Genomic DNA, 26,743 nt, shown 5'->3' with positions numbered 1-26,743 from the left:
TCCTTCTGTCCATGTGTCCCACCATCCGTGTGTCCCAGCATCCGTCAGTCTGTCCCCATTTCCACGTTGTGCCCTGTCCGTGTGTCCGTCCCGGTGTCCGTCTGTCCCCCCCCCCCCCCCGCGCTCCCCTTCATCCCCGTCCCTCTGCGCCTGCCCCGGTGGCTGCGCCTGTCCCTCTGTCTGTCCCCTCCATCCGTCTGTCCGTCCATCCATCCATCCGTGTGTCCGTCCGTCTGTCCGTCTGTCCGTCTGTCCGTCCCAGCCCCCCCAACCTCTCCACCCTTGCGCTGCGCCCCTCTCCGTGCGCGCTGCGCCCCTGTCCGTCTGCCCCTCCCGCTGCCCGTCTGTCCGTGCCCCTGTCCGTCTGTCCGTCCCGGTGCCCGTCCGTCCGTCCCTCCCGCTGTCCCTCTGTCCCTCCCGGTGTCCCTCTGTCCCTCCGCCACCCAATCGCCGCTACCGGGGCGGCACCGGGAGAGGCTGCGGGGAGGGCGCAGAGCGCGCAGCACCGGGACCGGGGCGGGGTGGGGAGGGTTTGGGGGGGGGCGGCTCCGGGAAAAACGCTCCCCGTGGAAGGTGGGGGGGGTTGGGGGGGGAGCGGAACCGGGGCGGGCCCGGGGCGGGCTCGGGGCGGCTCCGGGAGGCTCCGGTAAAGCACCGGGAAGGCGGCGGAGGAGCCGCCCGCCATGGAGCCCAACAGCCCCCGCAAGATCCAGTTCACGGTGCCGCTCCTCGAGCCGCACCTCGACCCCGAGGCGGCGGAGCAGGTGGGGGGCACCGGGGGGGGGGGACAGCGGGGACACCGGGGGGGTGACAGCGGGAGGTGGGGGGGCACCGGGAAAGGGGAAACGCCGGGGGACGGGGGGCACAGGGAAGGGGGGATATGGGGAGGGGAGGACAACGGAGGGGGGGGGGGGAATGGGAGGGGGGCGGTGGATGGGGGGGGACACCGGAGGAGGGGGGGGGACACCGGGGGGGGTGGCACCAGGAGGGGGACACCGGGGAGTGGGGGGGGGGGGCGCTGAGGGAGGGGTGCACCGAGGAGAGGGGGACACTGAGAGATTGGGGGGGCACTGGGTGGGGGCCGTGGGGTGCTTTGAAGCCCCCCCCCGGGGACAGGGAGGGGACCCTGTGCTGTCCCCGGGGGGTGCAGGGCACGGCGCGGTGCACCCTTGGGTGCCGTGCAGCAGTGTGGGTGCTGGGGGGGTGGGGGGGGGCACTGGGTGCTGCGTGGGACAGGCACAGCGATTTGGGGTGCGTGGGGCTGGGGGCGGCGTGGCCGCATCGCCCCCAACCCCGGTGACAGGCCCTAACCCTGGGGACCCCCCCCCCGCACCCCGTTGTCCCCCAAAGGAGCCCCCCCAAGGGCTGGGGGCCACCCATGGGTGGTGGTGGGGGGGGGTGAGGGGCTCAGGGTGCCGTCCCGGAGCCCTTGGCTGGCTCAGCACCCCGCAGGGTGGGTGTAGGGTTACGGGGCCCCCCCCCCAGCACCCACGCCACCCCCCCCCAAGATTGCTCAACCCCTGCTGGAGGGGCTCCAACGGGCCCCAGGGCGAGGGGGGCTCACCCACAGCCCCCCCCCCAAGCTCTGTGGGGTGACCCTGGGGGTTGAGGGGGGGGCACAGGGTGGCCGGCACGGGGGGGGGGGCATGGGGGCCCGTTGCAAAACCTTTTTGGCTCGGTGCGTGGCCCCAGAATAGCAGCAGGTATTGCATGGCCAGGGGCCCGCGGCCGCGCTGCTCGGGGCTGGGAACCCTCCCCCGGGACCTCTGTGGGCCCCCCCACCCCGCAACGAGCACCCTTGGGTGCCCCTCGGACCCCAAATCCCACGGGGTGGGGGGCGTCGGGGCCAGGTGGGTTTGGGGACCACCACGTGCCCTCACCAACCGGGCACGAGGAGCCCTGTGCGACGGCTCCGGGGTGCTGAAAAAGTGGGGAATTTGGCTTTTTTTTTTTTTTTTCAAATTTTTTTTGGCTCTGGGGAGCGCGCGGCCCCCCCCCCGAGGGGAGCGTGCCAGCGGCGCGGGGGCGAGCGCGGGGCCGCCAGCATCTCCCTGTCGCTAAATACGGCCACGCACCAGCTGGGGCTGCTGCACGGCTCATTTCCAGCACCCAAAGAGGCTCTGGGAAAAAAAGGGGGGGGGCTCAGGAGTGCGCCCCCCCACCCAATTTGGGTGCCAGGGTCCCCGTAACGCCAGAGGGTGCATCCCGTGCCCGTCCCTGCCTCGGTTTCCCCTCCCCGCAGAGTTTTGGGGGGTGCTGGCCCTGCTTTGGCAGGGGTTTGGGGTATGGGGTGACCCCCCCAGGGGGGGTCTCAGCCCCCCCAGAGCCTCGGTCACCTCCTGTCCCCGTGTCCCCAACGGCCCAGGCGGGCTCGGGGAGGTGGCAGCAGGTGCCGGTGTCCCCTCCCCAAGTTCGTAACTCACTTTTTTTTTTGGGGTGTTCCTGTAGGAAAAGACCTGGCGGGGATCCCCCCTTTTTGGGAATCCCCCTTTTTTGGGATTCCCCTTTTTTGGGGCTCCCCTTTTTGGGATTCCCCTTTTTGGGATTCCCCTTTTTGGGGATCCCCTTTTTGGGGGTCCCCTCAGAGGGGTTCCTGGGGGGACTCGGCCCCACGTGTCCCCACGTCCCGCAGCGCTGTCCCCAACCCCTTCCATCCCCACCCCACACCTTGTCCCCGCAGGTCCCTCCTGGGTGCCACCCATGGGTGCTGGGGACAGTGGGTGACGGGGGGGGGGGACGTTTGCTCCGTCATCCTCAGGGACGGGCTGGGGTCATCCCCGTGGGCAGCTCCCCGACCCCATTGATGTCCCCGACCCCATTGAGTTCCCCGACCCCAATGAGGTCCCCAATCCCCCCAGGGGTGGGAAGGATGGAAGGGACCCCCCCCGCCGAGCCCCTCGGTGACGCCGTCCCCGTCCCCCCCCCTCCCTGGCGGCTGCTCCCGGCCCCGGCGTTTTCTTAATCGATGCTGGAGATAAAAATAGAGCGGGCAGGAGAGAGGAGGGGGGGGGGGGGGGAGCTGAGAGTGTCCCCCCCCCCGTGGGGTGGGGGGACCCCAGCAGGCGTCTGTGGGGTGCGGAGAGCAAAGGGGACCTCCCCAGGGGGTGGGGGGTTGGGGGTGTGAGGGGTTTGGGATGGGGGTTTGGGGGATGGGGGGGTGGGGATGGGGGTTTGGAGATGAGGATTTAGGGTTTTGGGGATGGGGGTTTGGGGTTTTGGGGTTTTGGGGTTGGGGGTTTGGGGATGGGGGTTTGGGGATGGGGATTTGAGGTTTTGGGGTTTTGGGGATGGGGGTTGGAGATGGGGGTTTAGGGTTTGGGGGACAGGGGTTTGGGATGAGGATTTGGGGATGGGGATCTGGGGATTTGGGGTTCTGGGGGTGGGGTTTTGGGGTGGGGGTTGGGATTTAGGGATTTGGGGATGGGAGCCCGGCCCCGAGCACAAGGGATGCACAAACCATGTCCGTGGTGCTGAGCTCCGGCTGCGTGACCTTGAGCGGGTCACGCCGGTGTCCCCCACCCCATCCCCATGCCGGGGGGGGGGCATTTTCCAGGCTGAGCCGTAGGGCACGGCTGTGACCCCCTTGGTGGGGGGGCAGCTTGGGGACACCTCGGTGTCACCTTGGGGTCCCTCTGGAGGGTCCCCTTGGGCCAAATCCCCAAATCCAGCCCCTAAGAGCCCGGCCGGGGGGGGTGGGGGGTGGATGATGGGGTGGCGAGGTGGGGGGGGGGGCGATTTTCGTCTCCTTTTAATCTCCGGTTAAAATCCAGATCGCGGGTTTCCATGGCAACCGGGCTGCCACGGGGTGGGGGGGGGGGATTGGGAATAAGGGGGGGGGGGCGCAGGGTGGTGGTGGTGGGCTGGGGCTGAGGCTGCGCACAGCCGGGGAAGGGGCTTGGAGGGGGTCCCCCCCCCCCTTTTCCCTTTCGCCCCGGCCCCACCCGCTCTGCCTGCTCATTAGCATCTCATTAGCATCTCATTAACATCTCATTAGCATCTCATTAGGCAGCCCGCCTCATTAGGGAATCCTCGCCGCCGCCGGGAAATTCGGGGCCACTCAGTCAGTGGGTCAGTGGGGAACCGGGGGGGGGCGAGCGTCCCCCCCCCCCCCATGGGGACACCGGGACCACCGCCGGGGCTGCCACACCACGGGGGGCACCCGGCAGCCACGGCCACCCCCCCGGGCCACCAAAGCCACCTGAGGGGCCACCAAACCCCCCCCATGTGCCCGCCAGGGGTGTGGGGCAGGAGCCACCCGGGGATGCTCCGGGTGACCTTGGGCAAGGACACGCGGGCGGTGGCCGAGGAAGGGCAGGGCCCCGGTGCTGTCCCCGCTGTCCCCGCTGTCCCCACGCCATCGCCATAATTAGCTCCTGATTGTCATTAGCACCGAGGGGGGGGGACATTGATTTAAAAGCCACCTGCGTCCCCACGCAGGGCTCGGCGCCCCGCGTCCCCACGGGGCCACCGGCGGCTCGAGGCCAAGGGGACAAGGAACGGGGCTGGGCGAGGTCTTGGGGACAGGGGACAAGGGGGGGGTGGCAGGATTTGGGGTGCAGCCGCGGGTCCCGACTGTGCCCCCCCCTCTCCAGATCCGCAGGCGCCGACCGACGCCGGCCAACCTGGTGCTGAGCAGCGACCAATCGTCCCCAGGTGGGTCCCCAAAACACGTGGCACCGTGTGGCACCGTGTGGCACCGCACGGCACCGGGGTCCGGCACCCCACGACCCGCCAGGTCCCCCAGGGAGGGGACAGGAGGGGACCCGTGGGTGCTACAGGGGGGTGGGGGTGGTGGTGGCACCGCCCGGTGCTTTTTAGAATCCCGGGTGTCCCTCAGCCCATCCATCTCCGGGGGAAGCAGCTGCTGGTGACATGTGGCACCGCCTGGCACGTCCCCAAGGCTGGCACGGGCAGGGGGACACCAGCTGTGACATTTGAGAGCCTGTCACTGCCCCCGGCCGGCATCTGGCCTTTGGGGACGGGGGCTGACCCCGGGTGGTGTCACCGTCCCCGGTGTGGCTTCGTGTCCCCCTCCCCCCTCGCTGCTTTGGGGACATTCCAGGTGTCCCCAAATGTCACCTCTGGACAAAGCGGGGCCAGCAGCTTCATCCGCGGGGGCTGAGCGTCACCGGGGTGCTGGGACATCCCTGGGGGGGGGGGTTCAGGATGTGGCCCCAGCACGGCACCGTCCCCACGCGTCCCCCTTTCCCTTCCCGAGGGGGTGAGCGGGGTGGGGACACCCAGCACCCATGGGTGCCCTCCCCGTGCCACCTCCCGTAACCTCCCGCTCCTCCTGTCCCCAGAGATCGATGAGGACCGGCTCCCCAACCCCCTGCTGAAGGTAGGCGCTGCCACGAGGAGCCCCCCAGCACCCCAGGGTGCCCCCCAGCACCTTGGGGTGCCCCCCACCACCTTGTCACCCCCCCTTCTGTCACCCACCTCCGTTTGCTTTGCAGTCGGGTCTGGCCATGTCCCCCAGGCAGAGGAAGAAGGTGTCCCGCACCACCCCCACCATGAAAGGTACCCGGGGGGGGGACAGTCCCCTGGGGGTCGCAGGGGACACGCGGGTGGCCTGGCTGTGGCCCCCTAGGGTGCCACCACCTCGGGGACATGGGGACATGGTGACACGGGGACACAGAAATGGGGGGGCACACAGCAGCCCCCATCGGAGGGGACATTTGGCTGCGCCACCGCGGTGGCACGGGGACAGGGGGGTCCCTGCAGCCAGGAACACCACAATTGGGGACACGGGGGGGGCTTGGGGACACTGCTGTCCCCAGCGCGGTGCCACTCGCTGCCTTGCAGAGCTGCAGATGATGGTGGAGCACCACCTGTGCAAGCAGGCGCAGGGCGAGGAGGAGGAGGAGGAGGAAGCAGCCGCCGCCACCGCCGCCACCGCCGCCAGCCAGGAGCACGGCCCCGGGTGCTGCCACCACGGTGACAGCGGTGACACCGAGCACAGCCACAGCCCCGGGGGCTCCTGCCCGCTGGCCCGGGCTCAGCCCACGCACCAAGGTGGCCCCGGGCCCGGTGAGAGTGAGTTTTGGGCACCGTCGTCCCCTCTGGGTGGGGGGGGGAAAAAAGGGGGCTGGGGGTGGTGGGGTCTGCACTCAGCCCCTGCCCCTCGCCCCCGCAGGGACCCACGGGGACGGGAGGCAAAGGCTGGCCCAGGAGGGCGCCCATATAGCACCGGAGGAGGGCAAGGGTGCTGCCAGCAGCCAGTAGGTGCGTACTGGGGGGCTGTGGGGGCATACTGGGGGGCTGTGGGGGCGTACTGGGGGGCTGTGGGTGAATACTGGGGTGCTATGGGTGCATACTGGGGCGCTATGGGCACGTACTGGGATGCTATGGGCACATACTGGGGTGCTGTGGGTGTGTACTGGGGTGCTGTGGGTGCATACTGGGAACTGTGGGTGCATACTGGGTGGCTGTGGGCGCATGCTGGGGTGCTATGGGCACATACTGGGGCACTTCAGGGGCATACTGGGGTGCTGCGGGCGTGTATTGGGGGCTGTGGGTGCATACTGGGGCACTGTGGGCACGTACTGGGGGGCTGTGGGTGCATATTGGGGTGTTATGGGTGCGTACTGGGAGGCTGTGGGTGCGTACTGGGGTGCTGCAGGGGCATACTGGGCCACCGCAAGTATATACTGGGGCACCGTGGGGGGGTACTGGGACATTGTGGGTGCGTACTGGGGCACCACAGCGTGCATGGGGACACCGTGGGGTGCATACTGGGAACACTGGGGGGTGTACTGGGAACACTGGGGACACGGGGACAGGTGGCACCACGGGAGGTGGCAGTCCCCCAGCACGTGTCCCCCCCCCCCCCCCCCCCAATCTGTCCCCAGGTGCCCCCCCCGCCGGCAGGAGGACGGAGCCGAGCCACCGCCTTTTTTTTATCGATCGTTTTCTAAGATTCCGACGGCTGTTTTGGGGTGTTCGTGACCTTTTCGTTGATTTTTTTGTTTTTTTTTTTAATTATTATTATTTATTTTATCGGCCGCCTGGGCCTGGCCTTGGGGGGGCTGCCCCCCCCCCCCCCCCCGCTATCCCCTAACCCCCACCTACGGCCACCGGGTCCCCCGGGGGGGGGTGACAGGGGGGCAGCACAACCCCCCCCCTATGGCCCCCCCCCACGCTTCGTCCCCCCCTCACTGCCACCCCCGGGGCCACACTGTCACCGCTGGGGACACGCACACTCACGGGGGGGGCACACGCGTGTGTTTGCACGCCCACGGGGGGGGGCACACGCGTGTCCCTTTGCACGCCCACGTGAGCGCACACGGCCACGGAGGGGGGGTGCCCACCCGTGCCACCTCGCACCCTTGGGTGCCCACCCCCCTTGCACACCTTGCACACGCGTGTGCGGGGGCCCAGCACCCGCCCCCCCCCCCCCGTATTAAACGCATCCCTTCTCCGCGCCGCCTCCTCCTTGCCTTCACGCTGGGTGGGCGCAGGGGGGGGACCCCCGGGGATCCCCCACCCTTGGGTGCTCCGTCACCCCCCTGGGGTACCCTGCTGCCACCTCCATCCCCAAATCTTCCCCCACCCCTCCCCGGTTTGGGGTGTGAGGGAGGGGGCGCCGGAGGCAGGCTGGTGGTGGCGCGCGGTTTTATTAATTAATTAATTGCTCGTTAGCGGCAGCGCTTCGTTTGCATGCGTGTGCGGGTGGCAGCTGTGCCAGCAATGACCAGGGCGGAGGCACGACGAGTTACCGCATGGTAGAAAAATACAAACACACACACACACACACGGGCCGGGCAGGGCGGCCGGCGCTGGGCTATGTACACGGCGGGGGGGGCACGGGGGGGGGGATGCTCGAGGCATGCCGGAGCGGGAGGATGCCGGAGCTGGAAGATGCTCGAGGCACGCCGGAGCTGGGGAGGGTGGGGGGTGGCGGAGCTGGGAGGCTGGGGGGGTGCTTGAGGGTGCTGGAGGATGCCGGAGCTGGGATGGGGGGGATGCTGGAGCCAGGATGGGGGGGGTGGTTGAGGGTGGGGTGGGGGGTTCTGGAGCCAGGATGCTCGAGGATGCTCAAGGATTCTGGAGCCAGGGTGCCGGAGGATGCTTGAGCTGGGATGCCGGAGCTGGGATGCTGGAGGATGCTGGAGCCAGGATGTGGGGGATGCTCAAGGATGCTGGGGGATGCTGGAGCCAGGATACTGGAGCACACTGGAGCTGGAAAGCTGGAGCCAGGATGCTCAAGGATGCTCGAGCACGCCGGAGCCAGGAATTTGGAGCCAGGATACGTGAGGATGACGGAGCCGGGATGCTGGAGGACGCTCGAGCACACTGGAGCCAGGATGCCAGGGGGTGCTCGAGCCAGGATGGTGCAGCTGAGGTGCTCAAGGATGCCGGAGAATGCTGGAGGGTGCTGGGGGATGCTGGAGTGAGGATGCTCAAGCGCACCGGAGCTGGGAAGCTGGAGCCAGGATGCTCTGAGGATGACGGAGCTGGGATGCTGGAGGATGCTCAGGGATGCTGGAGCCAGGATGTGGGGGGATGCTCGAGGGTTCTGGGGGATGCTGGAGCCAGGATGCCCGAGCACACCGGAGCCAGGGAGCTGGAGCCAAGATGCTCGAGGATGCTCGAAGCTGCTGGAACCGGGATGCTGGGGGATGCTTGAGGATGCTCGAGCACACTGGAGCCAGGATACCAGAGGATGCTCGAGCCAGGATGGCAGAGCTGAGGTGCTCAAGGATGCTGGAGCCAGGATGCTGGGGGGTGCTGGGGCATGCTGGAGCGAGGACGCTCGAGCACACCGGAGCCGGGAAGCTGGAGCCAGGATGCTCAAGGAGGCTCGAGCACGCCAGAGCCAGGAATTTGGAGCCAGGATGCTTCAGGATGATGGAGCCGGGATTCTGGGGGGTGCTTGGGGATGCTGGAGCCAGGACGCTCGAGGATGCTTGAGGATGTTCGAGGATTCTGGAGCCAGGGTGCTCGAGGACGCTCAAGGACGCTGGAGCCAGGATGCTGGGGGATGCTCAAGCCAGGATGCCGGAGCCAGGATGCTGGGGGGTGCTCGAGGGTGCTGGGGGGGTGCTGGAGCCAGGATGCTCAAGGATGCTCGAGTACACCGGAGCCAGGACACCGGAGGAAACTGGGGGGGTTCCTGGGGGTATTTTGGCACTGGAGGCACCCCGGAGCCAGGAGGTGCTGGAGGATGCTGGAGGCACCCTGGAGGCCCCTGGGGCCAGCAGAGCTGGGGACAAACCCCATGGGGCCGTGTCCCCAGCCCTGGGGGGGGGCCCAGACGTAACCCAGGAGCCACCCCACAGCGGGGGGGGGGGTTCTGGGGCCATATGGGGACAGGTCCCCTCACCCATCACTGCCCCTATGGCCCCCCGGGGGGGGGGGCAGGATGGGGATGGCACATTTGGGGACCCCCCCAGCAAAACCACGGTGGCAGCAAACATGACGCAGCCCCCTGCCACCCCCCCCCCCCCCCCGGTGTCATTGTCCCCAAACTCCCCCAAGCACCCGGTGCGGGGGGGGGGGCACAAATCCGATTTTTTTAAAAAGCCACCAGGATAAAACCCAGGCTCGGCGTCACCATCACCGGTGGCCCGAGGCCACCCGGGGTTGGCACAGGCTGGGGGGGGGGGGGGCTCCCGGGGGTCCCAAGCCCCCCCCCCGAGGACCTGGGGCTGGCACCCGGGCAGCTCCTTCCCTGCGGGTGGTGCTGGACTCGATGGCACTGGAGACTTTGGGCTGGACGGCGTCACTCGGGGGGGGGCGAGGACCTGGCAGCCAGGAGGGGAGGGGGCAGGGCTGGCCCAAAAGGGTCTGCGTGTGCCCCCCCCGCTCCCCCCCCCCTCGGTTTTGGGTACCCACCTGGCTCCCGCCGGCGCTATTCCACCTCGCCGTTGTGCTTGTGCCGGCCGGGGGGCGCGGGGGGCTCCTCCTCGTAGGGCGACAGCTCCTCGATGGACGCCTGGTTGGTGATGCCTGGGGGGGGCACAGGGGGTGTGGGGGGGTGCTTGAGGCAGCCCTATGGCCCCCCAGGACCAAGAAAAACCCAACTCATCTCGGAGGGGGGTCACCATCCCCAGGGGTCACCCCCAGGGGTCACCGTCTCCAGGGGTCACCCCCAGGGGTCACCATCCCCAGGGGTCACCACCGTCCCCAAGGGTCACCAGCATCGGGGGCTGCTTGGCATGGACCTGCCCCCCCCCAGGACCCCCCCCCCCAGCTCTGGTGGCCGTCCCCTACCGCTGGCCGCCCTCTCCTTCCACTTCTGCTTGTTCTCCTGGATGTATTTGGTCCAGGTGGCGCGGAAGCTGGCCAGGTCGGCGTTGATGTCCCCCCCCAGCTCCAGGTGCTCGTCCAGGGACGTCTGCCGCCACTGGGAGCTGCGGGGGGACACCGGGGTGGGGGGGGGGGGGGGCTGGCGGCGGGACAGAGCCACCCGTGTCACCCCCCCGACCCATCACAGGGCTCATGCACCATTAAGCGGGTGCCCCCCGCATGGCTGAGCCCCACCAGCTCCACCCAGGGGGGTTCTGGGGGAAGGGGAAACTGAGGCACGGCCCCTCCAGGAGGATGTGGGGGGGGGCTGGTGAAGCAGGCAAGTGGCTAGGGGGGGTTGGTGGCCCCCCACCTGGCCTGCTGGCTGGCCACCGGGTTGCCCTTGGCTTTGGAGCCATCCTCGGCGGGGGGGGGCAGCACCATCTTCTCGGCCACGTCGGTCAGCACGGAGAAGGTGGGCTCCACGATGAAGTCGATGAAGCCTGCGGGGGGGGCACAGCGTCAGAGGGGACATCACGTCTGCGTGTCCCCAAAAATGGGGACAGGGATGGGGATGGAGGGGGGGGGGCTCACCGATCTGCGACTGGGCCACCAGCGTGGAGGTGCGGTCGCAGAGGGGCGAGAAGGGCAGCCCCAGCTCGGCCTCTTTGTCACCCTGGAGAGGTTGAGAAATTGTCCCCAAAAGGTGGCCGCGGTGACACCGGGGGTCCCGGGGGATTGGGGGGGGGACAGGCGGGGCCCCTACCTGCCTGAAGAACTCCTCCATCAGCGCCTTGGTCCAGCGGCTGTGCACTGCCCACTGCTTGGTGGGGTGGCTGATGTCGGCCGCGTGCAGCAGCAGCGACAGCGCCTTGGATTTATCGATCCTGGGGAGGGCACCGGGCAGCTCAGGCTGGCCCCCCCCCCAAAAAAAAAAACAAAAAAACAAACAAACAAAAAAAAAACAAAAACCAAACGCGTCCCCTCCTCCCCGCCACCCCCCACAAAAAATAAATAAATAAATAAATAAAAAAACGAAAACCAAACGCGTCCCCTCCTCCCCAACATCCCCCCCCCAAAAAAAAAAAAAAAAAAGCCCCCGGCGCCCCCGCTCACACCTCTCCAGCTGCTGCAGCGCCGTCTTCATGGACTTGACCTGCTGGAAGTGGCAGGACATGTCGGTGGCCAGGACCATCTCGATCACCAGAGCCCGCAGCTCCCTGCGCCGCGGTTGCGGAGTTGGGGGGGGGGACAGGAGGCACCATGAGGGCTTGGGGGGGGGGGGCGGCTGGGGACAGCCCCCGGGGACAGCGCGGGGACGGCGGGGGACTCACGCGAACTCGTCCTTGGTGAGGTTGACGAAGATGTTCATCTCCTCGTCCTGCATCATGCGGAAGACGGCGCTGATGTGGTGGTTCTCCAGCACCGAGCGGTCGTTGTAGAGGATGGCGCAGTCCGACCTGGGGGGGGGGGGGGGGCGAGGGGACACCGGGGACACGCGATGGCACCCGCCGGGTCCCTGCATGGCACCCCTTCGGGTGAGGGATGGCCCCCCGGTGCCAGCACAGATGTAGCTGGGACGTATTGGTGGCCACGTGGTGCCAGGACATCTGCGCCCTGGTCATATTGGTCACCCCGAGTGTCCCCAGGGTGCCACCAGCACTGCCCTGGTGCCCCTCAGCACCCCACGTGTCCCCACAGCCTGTCCCCACGTGTCCCCACAGCCTGTCCCCAGCCCTGCTGCTCTGCCCAGGCTGCGCCCTGCCACCTCTGCCATGCCACGTCAGCCCTGCTGGGCCGTGTCACCTGCACCGTGCTGTGTCCCCCTGTGCCGTGCCACGTCCCTTTGTGCCATGCCGTGTCCCCTGCACCATGCCACCTCCCCGTGTCGTGCCATGTCCCCCTGCACTGTGCCACATCCCTGTGCCGTGCCACGCTGTGTCCCCATGCCATGCCACGTCCCCCTGTGCTGTGCCACGTCCCTGTGCCGTGCCATGTCCCTCCATGCCATGTCACATCCCCGTGCCACGCCGTGTCCTTCTGTGCCGTGCCATGTCCCCCTGCGCCCATGCCACGTCCCTGTGCCGTGCCACGTCCCCTCGTGCCATGCTGTGTCCCCTTGTGCCATGCCATGTCCCCATGTCCCCGTGTGCCCTGCCATGTCCCCTTGTGCTGTGCCATGTCTCCTTCCACCGTGCCATGTCCCCCTGTGCCATGCCATGTCCCCCTATGCCGTGCCACATCCCCCTGTGCCATGTCCCCATGCACCATGCCATGTCCCCTTGCACTGTGCCATGTCCCCTCGTGCCATGTCATGTCCCCCTGTGCCATGCCCTGTCCCCTCATGCTGTGCCATGTCCCCCTGCGCTGTGCCCTGTCCCCGTGCTGTGCCATGTCCCCTTGTGCCATGCCATGTCCCCTTGCCCTGTCCCCTTGTGCCGTGCCCTGTCCCCTCATGCCGTGCCATGTCCCCTTGCCCTGTCCCCCTGCGCCGTGCCGTGTCCCCGTGCGGTGCCCGCAGCCCTCACTTGGTCTGGATGTGGAAGCTGTTGGTGGTGCCCGTGTGCTCGTAGTCGTGGATGGCGGCGGCGAAGATGATGGCCAGGACCTCGATCTCCGTCAGGTAGTGCTGGGGACAGGGGCGTCAGGGACAGGGCCACCCCCCCTGGGGGGACGGGGACACTGGGGACATGGGGGGGGCTCCAAAGACACCCCACAGGGGACAGGGGCCACCTGGGCACGGGTCCTGTGTGTGGCCGCGTGTGACAACGAGGGGGGGGACAGGGCGCGGTGTCACCGCCTGTCACCCCCCGGGACAGGGTGACCCCGGCCATCCTTGCTGTGTTTCCATGGTGACAGCGGGGTCACCAGGTGGCACCCCATTGCCGTGGCAATAAGCATCACCTGGACCAGGGGGGTGTGCTGGGACCCCCTGCCCCATGGTACCCCTGTCCCCATGGTGTCCCTGTCCCCATCCCCATCCTTGTCCCCATGGTGTCCCTGTCCCCATGGTGTCCCCATCCCCATCCTCATCCTTGTCCCCACAGCGTCCCCGTCCTCATGGTGACCCCGTCCCCACGGTAACCGTGTCGCTATGGTGTCCCTGTCCTCAGTGTCCCTGTCCCTGTCCCCATGGAGTCCCCATCTCCATGGTGTCCCTGTTCCCACCGTGTCCCCATCCCCATCTCCATGCTGTCCCCATCCCCATGGTGTCCCTGTGTTGTCCCCATCCCCGCCGTGTCCTCATCCCTTTCCTCATGGTGTCCCCAGCCCCACAGTGTCCCCATGGTGTCCCCATACCCATGGTGTCCCCGTCCCTGCGGTGTCACCATCCCCGCCGTGTCCCCATCCCCACCATGTCCCTGTCCCCATGGTGTCCCCATCCCTGTCACCATCCCTGCCGTGTCCCCATCCCCACCATGTCCCCGTCCCCACACTGTCCCCATCCCCGTGGTGTTCCTGTCCCCGTGCCATCCCCGTCCCTATCCCCATGCCTTCCCCATCCCCATCCCCACGACATCCCCATGCCGTCCCCATCCCCGTGCCGTCCCCGTCCCCGCGGTGTCCCCGCGGTGTCCCCACCAGCATGCCGGTGCGCAGCAGGAAGCAGTGCACGGTCTGGGTGACATCGGCGGCGTGCGCCTGGTTGTGGTAGGGGTTCCTGTACTTCCCGTAGCCGGCCTCCAGCGCCTCCAGCAGCGAGGTGAGGAAGACGGCGGGGATCTGCGGCGCGACACACGCGTGTGCAAGGCGGCCACACGCGCGTGTGCAAGGCGGGGGGGGGGAGGTGACCCCCCCGGGGGTGGGCGCACCTTGAAGCGGCTGCTGAGGTTGTGGCGGGTGAAGAGCTCGTAGACGATGGTGCGCAGGGAGTGCTCCTCCGTCACCCGGTTCAGCGCGAAGACGTCGAAGCACCACAGGTCCAGGCTCTGGGGGGGGGCAGCGGGTGACCAGTATAGCCCAGTATAGCCCAGTAAAGGCCGGTATGGCGGGTGATGCTCGGTGAGGTCCGTAAATGTGCCGTGATGTTCAGCAATGCCAGGTGGTGGCCAGTAACTCCCAGCAATGCCCAGTAACTCCCAGTAAAGCCCAGTAACTCCCAGCAATGCCCAGTAACTCCTAGTAAAGCCCAGCAATGCCCAGTAAAGCCCAGTAAAGCCCAGTATGGCAGGCGATGCTCAGTGAGGCCCATAAATGCCCCATGATCCTCAGCTATGCCCAGTGATGCCCAGTAACTCCCAGCAAAGCCCAGTAAAGGCCAGTATGGCCAGCAATGCCCTTTAGCACCCAGTAAAGCCCAGCAATGCCCTGTGATGCCCAGTAACTCCCAGCAAAGACCAGTGATGCCCAGTAACACCCAGCAAAGCCCAGCAGTGCCCAATGATGCCCAGTAAAGCCCAGTAACACCCAGTGAAGCCCAGTGATGCCCAGCAGCACCCAGTAAACCCCAGTGAAGCCCAGTGGTGCCCAGCAACACCCAGTAACGCTCCGTGAAGCCCAGTAACTCCCAGCACCGCCCAGTAAAGCCCAGTAACCCCCAGTAGCACCCAGTAAAGCCCAGTACCCCCCAGTAGCACCCACAGACACCCAGCAAATGCCCCCCCCCAGTCCCACTGGGATCCCCATGGAACCAGCGGTGCTGGGGGCAAAGCGCTGGGGGGGGGGCAAAGCGCTGGGGGGGGGTCTGGGGGTGCTGCCCCCCCCCCCGGTACCTTCAGGCAGTTGAGGACGGAGGTGGAGTAGCTCGGCCCCACGGCCGTGTACGTCCGGCGAAACATCCTGCAAGGGGGGGCAGCGTGCTGGGGGGGGCCTTTGGGTGCTGGGGGGGGGCCCTTTGGGTGCTGGGGGGGCCCTTTGGGTGCTCAGGGACCCACCTGAATTTTGGGGGGGCTGATCTGGTGCTTGGGGACCCCCCCTGGGTGCTGGGCACCCCCCTGGCTCCTCAGGACCCCCCCCAACTGCTCAGAACTCCTCCCCCCGGGTTCTCAAGACACCCCCTGGGTTCTCAGGACCCCCTCCCCAAGATTTCAGACCCCCTCCAGCTGCTCAGGACCCGCTCTGGCAGCTCAGGACCCCCCCACCTGAGATCTCAGGACCCCCCCTGGGTTCTCAGAGCCCCCCCCAACTGCTCAGGACCCCCCCCTAAGATCTCATAACCCCCCCTCCAGATGCTCAGGACCCCCCCACCATTTCAGGACCCCCCCTGGGTTCTCAGAACCCCCTCCCCAACATCTCAGAACCCCCTCCCCGGGTTCTCAGGACCCCCCCCCACAACCTCACCATCCGCCCCCCCCTACCCCCCCCTCCACCCCAGCCCCCCATACCCCCCAACCACCCCCCATTAACCCCTTCCTAGCCGCATCCCCCCAACTCCCCCTTACATTCTCCCTCCTCCCCTGCACCCCCATTCCCGGTACCCCCCCAAGTGCCCCCCCCCCTTTTTTGTCCCCCCCCCCCCGACCTCTCGACGAAGATGCCGGCCTGGACGGCGTGGACGATTGCTGCGGAATTTGGGTTTTTCCTCCGCCCGGCGCCCCTTGCTCGCGCCTGCTGGGTGAAGGTGGCCGCCAGCCAGTCCCGAACCTCCGCCGGCACCGCGTCCGAGCGCATCTCCCGCAGCTCGTCCTCCGTGTCCAGCATCTGCCTGCGGCGGGGGGGGCGGGGGGGGGGGAAAAATGGGTTGGGGGGGGGGAAAACATGGGGTTAGGGGGGGGGAAAAATGGGGTTGGGGGGGGAAAAATGGGGTTAGGGGGGGTTATGGGGTTAGGGGGGGGTGAGGGAGAAGGAAGGAGGAGGGAAGGGGGGTTGGGGTTAGGGGGGGTTATGGGGGGTTAGGGGGGGTTGGGGGGGGTCAGGGGGTAAGGGTCATGGGGGTCGGGGGGGGTTGGGGGGTTATGGGGTTGGGGGGGGGAAAGGGGGGGAAGGGGGGTTGGGGTTAGGGGGGGGGTTGGAGGGGTTGGGGGGGTCAGGGGGGTAAGGGTCATGGGGGGTCATGGGGGGTCATGGGGAGTCAGGGGGGGTAAGGGGGGGTCACGGGGGTCAGGGGGTCGGGGGGAGTCAGAGGGACTTGGGGGGGGTTAGGGGGGAGGCAGGGGGGTTGGGGTTAGGGAGGCAGAGGGATCGGGGGGGTCAGGGGGAGGTTGGGGGGGTTAGGGAGTCATGGGGGTTAAGGGGGGGGTCAGGGGGCTTAGGAAGGGTTAAAGGGGTTGGGGGGGGGGTCAGGGGGAGTCGGGGCTGAAGGGACTTGAGAGGGGGATTTAGGGGGCTCAGGAGGGTAGAGGGGGTCGGGGGGGGGTCCCCACGTGTCCCCCCTCCCTGACCCCATCCCGGGGGGGGGGAGGGGGCACCTGGTCTCGTCGATGTAGACGGCCTCGAGCAGGGACGCGGTGTACTCCAGGTTCCTCCGCAGCTCCTCCAGGTTCACCTCGCCCCCGTCCAGCTGCTTCACCATGGAGCGCAGCCTGCGGGGGGGGGGGGCACCGCTGGGGGCTGCGGGACCCCCCCCCTCCGACCCCCTCCGGGATCCCCCTTCTAACCCCATGGGATCCCCTTCCCCTTCCAGCCCCCATAGGATCCCTCTCTAACCCCCACGGGACCCCCCCCAAATCCCCGTGGGACCCCCGCTGGTGGTCCTTGGACCCCCCCCCTCATGGGACCCCCCCCCGGTGGGGGCAGAGCTGAGCGGGCGGCACCCAGCGCCCTGCAGCCACAGCACCCGGCAGCCTGAACCCCAAAAAGACAGCAGCCCCAAAATTGTGCACGCCCCAAAAACCTGCACCCCAAAACCCCAAAGCCTGCACCACTAAATCCTATACCCTGCACCCCTAAACCCCAAAGCTCTGCACCTCCAAATCCTAAACCATAAATCCCCAAACCCCAAAGCCTGAACCCCAAAATCCCAAAGCCTGAACCCCAAAATCCCAAAGCTCTGCACCTCCAAATCCTAAACCTCGCACTCCCCAAATCCCAAAGCCTGCAGCTCAAAATCCCCAAACCCAAAACCCTGCACCCCCAAACCCCAAAGAACGCACCCCCAAACCCCAAACCCCGCACCCCCAAATCCCAAAGCCTGCCCCCTCCCTGGGCGAGCCCCTCCCCGTCTGTCTGTCTGTCCGTCTGTCTGTCGGGGGGGGTTTCGGGGGGGGGCTCCCATCTGCGCGCCCGCCGCCCCCGCAGCCTCGCCCGTCTCCCGCTGCAGCCGCCTCGCCCGCACGCCGGCTGCCACCCGAGCGCGGGGGACCGGGGACAGCAGGGGACAAAAACTGTCCCCAAACCGCCTGGGGAGGGATGGGGGGGGGGGGGGACAAGGGACAGAGAGGAGGGGGCTGGGGGGGTGGCAGCCCCAGGAGCGGGCACCCTGTGGCACTTGGTGGCACCCTGTGGCACTTTGTGGCACCGCGGTGTCACCGGCACTGGGGACACGCTGGGTGCCTGCCGCTGCCACCTGATGGCACCAGGGACACCGCGGTGCCACCCAGTGCCACCAGGTCCCTCCCAGTGCCACCCAGTGCCACAAAATGCCACCAGGTCCCCATTACTGCCACCCAGTGCCACCCGATCCCAATCAGTGCCACCCAGCGCCACCAGGTCCCCATCGCTGCCACCAGACTGGTCCCTACTGGTATCCAACAGGTCCCCATCAGTGCCACCCAGTGCCACCAGGTCCCCATCAGTGCCACCTAAGGCCACCAGGTCCCCATTAGTGCCACAAAATGCCACCAGGTTCCCATCGCTGCCACCAGTCTGGTCCCCACTGGTACCCAACAGGTCCCCATCAGTGCCACCAGGTCCCCATCGCTGCCACAAAATGCCACCAGGTCCCCCCCAGTGTCACCCAGTGCCACCAGCTCCCCACTGGCCCCTCCCCACCGGTGCCACCCAGCACCCACCGTGTCCCCACCACCTTCACACCACGCTGTCCCCAAGACCGGTGTCACCTTGTCCCCAAAGCCACCACCTCCCCGTGGCCTCGGGGACACCGCAGGGAGCCACAAGTGCCACCAAACCCAGGGACAGCCCCAGGGGACAACCCCGGGGGACGGGGGCCGTGTCCCCAGGAGGGGACCCCGACGCACGTCACCTCCGGCGGCAGGGTCCTGGCACCGAGCCCGGCACGGCCCCGGGGGCCGGGCGCGATTTAATTAGGGGCTGATTAATTAACGGAAAGCAGGCGGCAGCTTCCTGCGCTCCCTCCGGCCGCCCGCTCCCTGGCAGCCCTCGGCCTCGTTAGCGCTAACGAGAGCTGGCAGCGGGCACGAGGCAACCCGGGGCCGCGGGGTGGGCACGGGGGTGGGCACGGCCACCAGGTCCCCGGTCCTTGTGCAAGATCCCAAATCCTCGTGCAAGGTCCCCAACCCTCGTGCAAGGTCCCCATCCTTGTGCAAGACCCCAAATCCTCGTGCAAGGTCCCTCAGGTCCCTCATCCTTGTGCAAGGTCCCAGATCCTCGTGCAATGTCCCCAACCCTTGTGCAAGGTCCCCAATCCTCGTGCAAGACCCCAAATCCTCGTGCAAGGTCCCCAATCCTCGTGCGAGGCTGCACAAGGTCACACGCACTCGTGCAAGCGCTGCCGGCTCTGTGCAAGGTGACACGGGGCAGCCCCGTCCCCACGTCCCCTTCCTGTCCCCTTGTCCCCTTTCTGTCCCCATTGCCACCCAGGGACATGTGGCTTCGGGGGGGGGGGGCTCCCGGCTGTCCCCAAAGGCCACCGCCAGGTGCTGCTGTCCCTCCGTGCCACCACGCAGTGACACCAAAGCCACCGAGGGGGGGGGAACGCCGTGTCCCCTGTCCCCAACCCCAGCACACGGGGGTGGCACTGGGGACAGTCACCAGGGGGGTCCTGCATGGGCCCGGGGGGGTGACAGGATTGTCCCCAGGAGGGGACACCGCCTGGATGGGGAGGAACCGTCCCCAATGTCCCCAGAGCTGGGACCGCGGGGGGGGGGCTGCCACCGTCCCGGCCACCGGGTCCCCAAAATGTGGGGACAAAACCTGGGGACAAAGCCACCGGGTCCCCATGTCCCCACCGAGCCCCCCCCCCGTGCAAGGAGGACGCACGAGCACGCACGCGCGCGTGCAAGCGGAGGCACACGCGTGGTGGTGAACAAGCGTGCAAGGCACGTGCGTGGCCACAGGGGCCCCGGCGAGGTGACGGTGACAGTGACGGGCGAGCGAGGGGGGCCGGGGGGGCCGCCAGACGTCACCGCCGAGCTCGGGAGCTGCGGGGGGAATGTCACCTTGGGAAGGGACGGTGGCTCCGTCCCCTGCACAGACGCACGGCCCTGGGGACGCGCACGGCTGGGGACAGACACACCTGGGGACACCCAGACCTTGGGGACACCAAGACCTTGGGGACACCCAGACTTTGGGGACATGTGCCCCTGGGGACACTGACCCTTGGGGACATGCAGCCCTTGGAGACACGCATACCTGGGGACAGAGACCCTTGGGGACATCGACACCTTGGGGACACGCAGCCCTTGGGAACACAGACCCTTGGGGACACAGCCCCTGGGGACATGTGCCTTTGGGGACACCCAGCCCTGGGGACACGCAGCCCTTGGGGACACGGCCCCACGGGACCCCCGTGTCACTCCCCATTTGTGCCTGGAGCCGGGCGCCCCAAACAGACCCCGGGGACCTCCAGCTGGACCCAGACAAGGGATGGCCACCCCCAAGGGACACGGCCACCCCCGAGGGGACAGCCACCACTGAGGGGACAGCCACCACCGGGGGGGGACAGCCACCCCCCCCCCAAGCTGCCAGGAGCAGGGGGTCTCCTGCGTCACGCAGCAGCGCTGCCAGGCAGGTGCCACCCACGCCCCCGGTCCCCACGGGCTGCCTGTCACCACCCACGCCTCCCCGTGTCACCTCCCCGTGTCACCTCCCCGCGTCCCACACCTGCCACGAGGACGAGGGAGGCTCAGGACGCTCCGGCAGCACCCCAGGGTGACACCAGTGTCCCCAGGGCCACCCTGGGAGGGGGCACAGAGGTGGCTCCCCCCCCCCAGCACCAGCACCCTGGGGTGCCCTGAGTGCCACCCTGGGGACCCGCTTCGAGTCCCCGTGTCACCCAGCCTGGGGACAGGGGGCACGTGGGTGCACGAGGATGGCGTGGGCAGAGCCCCCCCCACCCCCCCCATGAGATTTTGGGGAGGGGGCGGCAGCGGGAAGGGGGGGGGAGGGCGAGCAGGGCGCAGCCCACGCGCTCGCACACCTGCGCACGCGGCGCCCGCTCAGGTGCGCTCACGCCCACGGGCTCCTCGTGCACGGCCGTGCGCCCACGCGTGCATGAGCACAGGCGAGCCCACCCGTGTGCACGCTCCCACCGGGTGCTTGCACGCACACAGCAGTGTGCACGGCCGTTTGCACGCACGCATCGACGTGTGCATGGCCGTTTGCACGTAAACATCAACGTGTGCACGGTTATTTGCACGTGCACAGCAACCAGCACGGCCGTTTGCACACACAGCTGTGAGCACGGCTGTTTGCACTCACACACCAATGTGTGCATGGCCTTTTGCACACACAGCTGTGTGCACGGCCGTTTGCACACACGCATCAACGTTTGCATGGCCGTTTGCACGCAAACAGCAGTGAGCACAGCCGTTTGCACGTATGCACCAACGTGTGCACAGCCGTTTGCACGCACACAGCAACGTGTGTGGCCGTTTGCACACACTCACCAACATGCACAGCCGTTTGCACGCTCAGCCTTGCACGCACACTCACCCCGTTCCACACCCAGGCCAAACCCACCCAGCCACGAGTTTGCACGAGGGCGGCCGGCGTGAAACACGCCCAAAAAGCATGAGCCCCGCTCTCCATCCCCGTGCCCCCCCGGGGGGGGCACACCAGCTCCGTGCACGTGCCCGTGCACACCTTCACGCCCACGGGCACGCTGGGGGGGCTGCGCTGCGGAGCACGCCCACGTGCGCGGCCGGGGCACGAGGGCGCACACGCGTGCACGCACGTGAGCTCACGCGTGGGCACGAGCATGCGGCGCCCGTGCCACCGAGAGCCCCCCCCGGGGAGGTGGGGGGGACACGGTGACACCCAGGGTGTCCCACGAGGCGCCCCCACCCCCCACGGTCCCGACACCCCCCCCAAATCCTCCCCAGGATTTTGGGGGCACCCAGGGAATGGGTGGGTTGGGGGGCACCTGGGGGTCCCCAGGGGGAGAAGGCGCTGGTGGGTTTTGGTGGGGGGGGGGCAGATGAGGGTCCCAGGGGGTTCTGCGTGGGGGGGGGGAAGTGTATGGGAAGTTTGGGGGGGGACAAAGTGGGGGTGTAAGGGGGGGGTGATGCTTGGTAAGAGAAGGGTCCTGGTTTGGGGAAGGGGGTCCCGGTTTGTAAGGGGGGGGTCCCAATGTGGAGGAGGGGTTCCTGATTGGGGTGTGGGGGGTATCTGCATTTGGGGAGGGTCCTGGTTTTGGGAGGGGGGTCCTGGCTTGGGGGGGAGGGGGGAAGTTTTGGGGGGCTTTATGGGGAGGGGGCTCACACCTGTGGGGGTCCCGATTTATGGTGTGCCCTGGATTGGGGGGGTCCTGGTTTATGGGGAGTGTTCATGTATTGGGAGGGGGATCCCAGTTTGGGGGGGGGGATGCTCATGTTTGGGGGGGATGTTTGGGGTTTTGGGAGGGGTCTCAAGTTTTTTGGGGAGAGTTCCCAGTTTGGCGGGGTGCATCCCAGTTTTGGGGAGAGTGGTCAGAGTTTTGGGGGAGATTTTCAGGGTTTGGGGGGGGTCCTGGTTTTGGGAGGATGGTCAGGGTTTTTGGGGGGGGGTCCCAGATTGGTGGGGGGTCCCTGTTTAGGGGGGATAGTCAGGGTTTTTGGGGGGGGTGCTCACGGTTTGGGGAGGCATCCCAGTTTGGGGGGGTCCCAATTTCAGGGGGGGTCCCGGTTTGGAGGGGATGTTCAGGGTTTCGGGGGGGATGTTCCTGGTTTGGGGGGGGCTGTCCCGGTTGGGGGGGTGTTCTTGGTTTAAGGGGGTTCCTGGTTTGGGGAGGGACGTTCCTGGTTTTGGGGGGGGGTCCCAGTTTGGGGGTGACATTCCCGGTTTTTGGGGAAGGTCCCGTTTTGGAGAGGGTGTTCCCGGTTTGGGGGGGGCGTCCCGGTTTGGGGGGGCTGTTCAGGATTTTGGGGGGGCTGTTCCCGGTTTGGGGGGGTCCCGTTTGGAGGGGGGGGGGTCACTCACAACGCCCGCAGCTTGACCCAAATCTTCTTGCTGGGCGCAGCCTTGGTGTCCAGCGGCGCCGGGCAGCCCCCGGCCGGTTCCAGCCCCTCTCGCTCCGTTTCCAGCCCGGGGGGGCTCCGCGGCGCCTCCATGGCCCCTGCGGCACCGGCCCCGACCTCAGCCCCCTCCGGTACCGACCCCCACGGGCCGGGGGGGGGGGCGGGCAGAGGTGGGGGGGGGGGCGATGGAGCAGCCGCCGGTACCGCCCCGCCGCCGCCTCCCCTTCCCCGGTACCCGGCGGCTGCGCAACCGGCACCGGCCCCGGGCGGCGGAGCTAAGATGGCATCCCGGGCACCGGGGGTGGGGGCGCCGGGGGGGGGCACCGGGGAAGAGGGGGGGGGCACGGGGATGAGGAGAAATGGGGGGGGGCGCACGGGGATGGGGAGGAATAGGGGGGGCGCACGGGGATGGGGAGGGCGCACGGGGATGAGGGGGGCGCACGGGGATGGGGAGTAATTGGGGGGGAGGAATTGGGGGGGGGGGGGTACCGGGGATGGGGAGGATTGGGGAGGGGGAGTAACGGGGGGGGGGAGCACCGGGGATGGGGGGCAGCGAAGGGGGAGTGAGGGGAGGGGGAGTAAATGGGGATGGGGAGCACCGGGAGGGATGCACCGGGGGGGGGGGGGGGAGGAAATGGGGATGGGGAATAATGGGGAGGGGGATAACGGGGGGGGGGGCACCGGGGATGGGGAGCACCGGGGGGGGGGAGTAAAGGGGATGGGGAGCACCGGGGGGGGGGGGGGAATAACGGGGATGGGGGGCAAAGAACCGGGGAGGGGGGGGGGGGTCTCCGGGGATGGGGAGCACCGGGGGTGCTGCGCGCTCCTACCCGGGGGTGCTCCCGGTGCCGGTCCCGGTCCTGCCCCGCTCCCGGTGTCCCCCCCCCGCGGTGCTCCCGGTCCCCGCCGCCGCTCCCGGGGCTCGCCGCAACTTTCCCCGAGCCCGGCACCGGCGGGAGGGCGGGGAGGGGCGGGGGGAACCGGGGGCGGGGGCGAGGGCACCGGGACCCCGCCCAGCCCCGCTCCGCACCGGGCCCGGGGTTGGAAAGGGGGGAGTGGGGGTGGGGGGGGGAAAAATGCCCCGGGACCCCCATGGGGTTATTGGGGAGGGGGCGCGCCACGGGACCCCCGTGGGGTTTTGGGGAGGGGGGCGCCCCAGGATCCCTGTAGGGTGGGGGGGGAGGACCTCAGGACCCCTATGGGGTTTTGAGGGGGGGACCCTGAGACCCCCATGGGGGGGTGGGAGGGGGTCTGAAGGACCCTGATGGGTTTTTTTTGGGAGGGGGCACCCCAGGATCCTCATAGGGCGATGGGGAGGGACCCCAGGACCCCTGTGGGGTTATGAAGGGGGGACCCCAGGGACCCCCATGGGGTTTGGGGACAGATTCCTCATGACCCCAATGGGGTTTTGGGGAGGGGGGCGCCCCAGCACCCCCACAGAGCTCTCAGGGGAGACCCGGGGACCCCCACGGGGTTCTGATTTGGGGTACCCCAGGACCCCCATGGGATCCGGACATATTGTAGGGCCTACAAAAACCCCGCTGGGCTGTTTGGGTGCAGGGACCCCACTTCCCAGGCCAGGGCACAGGGTGACGGCGGCTTTGGGAACGGAAAATTTGGGGGTAATTTGGGGGGGGGGGGGCCCATCCCGTGGGCTCCTCCCCACCCCAACCCCTTCCCTACGCACCCCCTGACCCCATCCCGCGCCCCCTCTTCCCCATCCTGACCCAACAGAGGGTCCGGGGGGCTCCAGGCACGCACCGGGGGGGGGGGGGAATTTTGGGGTGCCCGAGCCCCCCAGTGAGCTGGGGGGGGCGCAGCAGCCCCCGCGCTGCCTCCCGCAGCCCACGCCGCTCCGCAGCCCCCGGGGAATATTAATAAGCCCTTACGTAAGGCCGTAGGTGTGCTCAGCACCCGCACCGGCACCGGGGGGGGGGTCCTGGGGGGGGCTTTTTGGGGTCCCAGCACCTCATCACCCCCTTAGGCCGGTTGGGGGGCTGCCCACGGGGCGTCCCCCCTCTTGGTGTCTGCGGGCGAGCACCCACAGGTGCTGTTTGTGTCCCTACAGGGGGGTGCTGTGCCCCCCGGGGGGGGGTCTCCCACCTTTATGGGGTGTCCCTTGGGTGCTGGGACCCCACTGGGGGGGGGCTGGGGGGGCAGCAGGGCGAGCCTGGGGGCCTGGGGGCTCCTTTCCCCCTGCTGGGGGCTTTTTGGGGGCCCCCAAACTTTTGGGGAACAAGGGCTGGGAGGCAGACTGGGCGATGGGGTGGAAGAGGGGGGACCCCACAGTTTGTGGGGCAGAATGGGGGGGGGGGGGGAAATTAGGGGGAACAGGGGGGGGGCGGTGGGTGCGGGAGCAGCCGTGGGCAGGGATGCGCGCGAGACAAAGCCGGAGCGGCGGCAGAGAGCTCGTTAGGGCTTATAACGTGATTAATGAGCACCAAAAGAGGCTCGTGCAGCACGCTGCAACCCCCCCCCCCAGCTCCGGGTGCTCATTTCGGGGGTGTCGGGCTCCTTGTGGAGGGGGGGGGCAGACCCCAAAAGGAGCCGTGGGCACCCCAAAACCCGTCACCGTTTCCCCCAGGGATCGACGAAGCCATCGAGCGGCCTCGGTGGCCACACGCTCGCCCTGAGACCACCAAGGGGGGGCTCGGGGGGGGGTGAGATTTTGGCTCCTGGTTGTGCTGGGGGGGGGGGGGGTTCGGAGCCCCCCAGGGTGCTGAGCGGGGCCGTGGAGCTGCGGGTGCCCGGCTCCCGGTGACTCATCCCGGAGCCGGCGGCCGTGAGCGGAATGGAAACGGCCGCCCCGGCGCCTCCTTCCCTCGCCCCATTAATTTTTTTCCCCCCCCCCTCACCCCCCCCCGAGACGCCGCACGGGAGAAAAATAAACACCCGGAGACGGGGTCTGGGGAGGGGGGGGGGAGAAGGAGAAACGGGACCTGAAGCAGCCCCCCCCCAGCTGGAGGGCAGAGGGGAAACTGAGGCACGGGGCCAGACCTGTGATTATCGCTGATAATGCCCCCCCCCCCGGTCCCTCTCCCCTCCCCAGACCCCCCCCAAAACCCAAAACCCCCATGGGGACCTGCATGAGGTTTGGTGAGGGGCTGGGGCCCCCACCCTAGGGTGCTGGGGCCCCGAGGGCACCCCAGGAGCCAGACGCAGGCACGGGGGGGGGGGACAAAAACCGTTTAATGAAAGGGAGGACAAGGTGGGGACAGAGGAGGAGGAGGGAGGCAAGGCGATGGGGGTGTTTTGGGGGATTTGGGGTGGATTTGGGGTGGATTTGGGGATTTGGGGTGGCTTGGGGGGACTGGGGTAGTTTGGGGAAATGGGGTTGGTTTGGGGGAATTGGGTTGGTTTGAAGGGATTGAGGTGGTTTGGGGGGCTCGGGGAGTTTTGGGGGTATTGGGGAAGTTTTTGGGGGCTCAGGGGAGTTTTTTGGGGCCGGAAGCGTGGGGTCAGTGCGAGGGGACCCTGCTGAGCAGATTCTCCCTGCACACCTCGCGGTAGGCGTTGCGCAGCAGCACGTAGGGGAAGCAGCTCTCCAGCATGTCCACCGTCAGGAAGGACGACTCGGCCACGATCTGGGTTTTTTTTTGGGGGGGGGGGGACAAAGGACACATCCTCAGCAGCCGCCCCCACCCGCTGTGCCTCAGTTTCCCCTCGTGCCCCCCCCCCATGAGCTGGGTGCTCCCTCCCTGAGTTCCAGCTCGAAGCATTTGCATTTAAATTGCTTTGCAGCCAGGGCGCTCTGCTCCTGCTCCCTGAATACCAATCCGGGGGGGGGGCTGTGGGTGCGTGGCCCCCACCCCAACAGCCCTGCGGGTCCCCAAGGGGGGGGTCAGGGCAGGATCTGACCCCCCTGAGCCCCCCGGATAGAGCTGGGCACCGGGGGGCTGGAGCAGCGTGGGCACGGCAGGAGGGGATACAACCCATAGCCCCCCCCAGGACCCCCAGAAACCCACCGAGGACCCCCCAGAAGCCCCCCCAGGACCCTCAGAAGCCCCCCCAGGACCCCAAAAGCCCCCCCCAGGACTCACCAGCTGCATGAGCAGGCAGATGGAGTCCCGGTTCCTTGCGCGCAGCTTGTCCGTCTCCTGGCCCAGCTGCAGGAGGCTGACGGAGGCCAACTGGGGAGGGGGGGGGGACAAAAAATCCTGCTCAGCACCGACCCCCCCCACACCCCCAGGTGGTGCCCACCCCCCTTTTTAGGGACGTCTGAGGTCCCCGAGCCGCCCTCACCAGCAGGAACTCCTTGAGGTGGGTCTCGATGTTCTTGT

The 26,743-nt window shown here is 68.1% G+C and overlaps 2 protein-coding genes and 1 long non-coding RNA gene across 5 annotated transcripts; 1 reads left to right on the top strand and 2 right to left on the bottom strand.

The window, feature by feature from the left end:
• Positions 1-544: 544 nt before the first annotated feature.
• On the top strand, positions 545-6,948 carry PPP1R1A (protein phosphatase 1 regulatory inhibitor subunit 1A). Of its 2 annotated transcripts, none has more exons than XM_068663404.1 (7): positions 545-764; positions 4,593-4,653; positions 5,304-5,341; positions 5,457-5,520; positions 5,806-6,030; positions 6,137-6,225; positions 6,852-6,948. In XM_068663404.1, the coding sequence occupies exons 1-6, from the start codon at positions 684-686 to the stop codon at positions 6,223-6,225; spliced, it is 558 nt and encodes a 185-aa protein (XP_068519505.1). In that variant the 5' UTR covers positions 545-683; the 3' UTR covers positions 6,852-6,948. The 2 variants fall into 2 exon arrangements, with proteins under 2 accessions (XP_068519505.1, XP_068519504.1); XM_068663403.1 differs by having other exon boundaries at positions 553-764; positions 5,806-6,036.
• Positions 6,949-8,827: 1,879 nt separating this feature from the next.
• PDE1B (phosphodiesterase 1B) lies at positions 8,828-23,425 on the bottom strand. Of its 2 annotated transcripts, none has more exons than XM_068663402.1 (16): positions 23,294-23,425; positions 22,426-22,561; positions 16,578-16,691; positions 15,692-15,874; positions 14,943-15,009; positions 14,043-14,159; positions 13,813-13,953; positions 12,759-12,859; positions 11,565-11,690; positions 11,349-11,450; positions 10,997-11,117; positions 10,825-10,906; positions 10,604-10,733; positions 10,216-10,355; positions 9,838-9,951; positions 8,828-8,962 (listed from the first exon to the last, which is right to left on the bottom strand). In XM_068663402.1, exons 2-15 carry the CDS (start codon positions 22,554-22,556, stop codon positions 9,854-9,856), a joined length of 1,653 nt encoding a protein of 550 aa, XP_068519503.1. In that variant the 5' UTR covers positions 22,557-22,561; positions 23,294-23,425; the 3' UTR covers positions 8,828-8,962; positions 9,838-9,853. The 2 variants fall into 2 exon arrangements, with proteins under 2 accessions (XP_068519503.1, XP_068519502.1); XM_068663401.1 differs by lacking the exon at positions 8,828-8,962 and adding an exon at positions 9,481-9,746.
• A 2,208-nt stretch (positions 23,426-25,633) lies between these two features.
• On the bottom strand, positions 25,634-26,743 carry LOC137845876 (uncharacterized). The gene is made up of 3 exons (XR_011090300.1): positions 26,706-26,743; positions 26,504-26,593; positions 25,634-26,047 (listed from the first exon to the last, which is right to left on the bottom strand). It is a non-coding gene; the product is annotated as an uncharacterized lncRNA (long non-coding RNA).

The sequence above is a fragment of the Anas acuta genome, chromosome 29, assembly GCF_963932015.1.
Source record: "Anas acuta chromosome 29, bAnaAcu1.1, whole genome shotgun sequence".
Lineage (NCBI taxonomy): Eukaryota > Metazoa > Chordata > Aves > Anseriformes > Anatidae > Anas > Anas acuta.
This window is presented reverse-complemented; position numbering and strand designations above follow the sequence as displayed.

Bases quoted from the DNA above. Each gene is read 5' to 3' on its own strand.
- PPP1R1A (XM_068663403.1), top strand. From the start codon at position 684: ATGGAGCCCAACAGCCCCCGCAAGATCCAGTTCACGGTGCCGCTCCTC. The intron at 4,654-5,303 runs GTGGGTCCCCAA...TCCTGTCCCCAG, and splicing joins CAGCGACCAATCGTCCCCAG to AGATCGATGAGGACCGGCTC. The intron at 5,521-5,805 runs GTACCCGGGGGG...GCTGCCTTGCAG, and splicing joins CACCACCCCCACCATGAAAG to AGCTGCAGATGATGGTGGAG.
- PDE1B (XM_068663402.1), bottom strand. From the start codon at position 22,556: ATGGAGGCGCCGCGGAGCCCCCCCGGGCTGGAAACGGAGCGAGAGGGG. The intron at 15,010-15,691 runs GTCGGGGGGGGG...CCCCCCTTGCAG, and splicing joins GCCGGCATCTTCGTCGAGAG to GATGTTTCGCCGGACGTACA. The intron at 13,954-14,042 runs GTGCGCCCACCC...GTCGCGCCGCAG, and splicing joins ACCTCAGCAGCCGCTTCAAG to ATCCCCGCCGTCTTCCTCAC.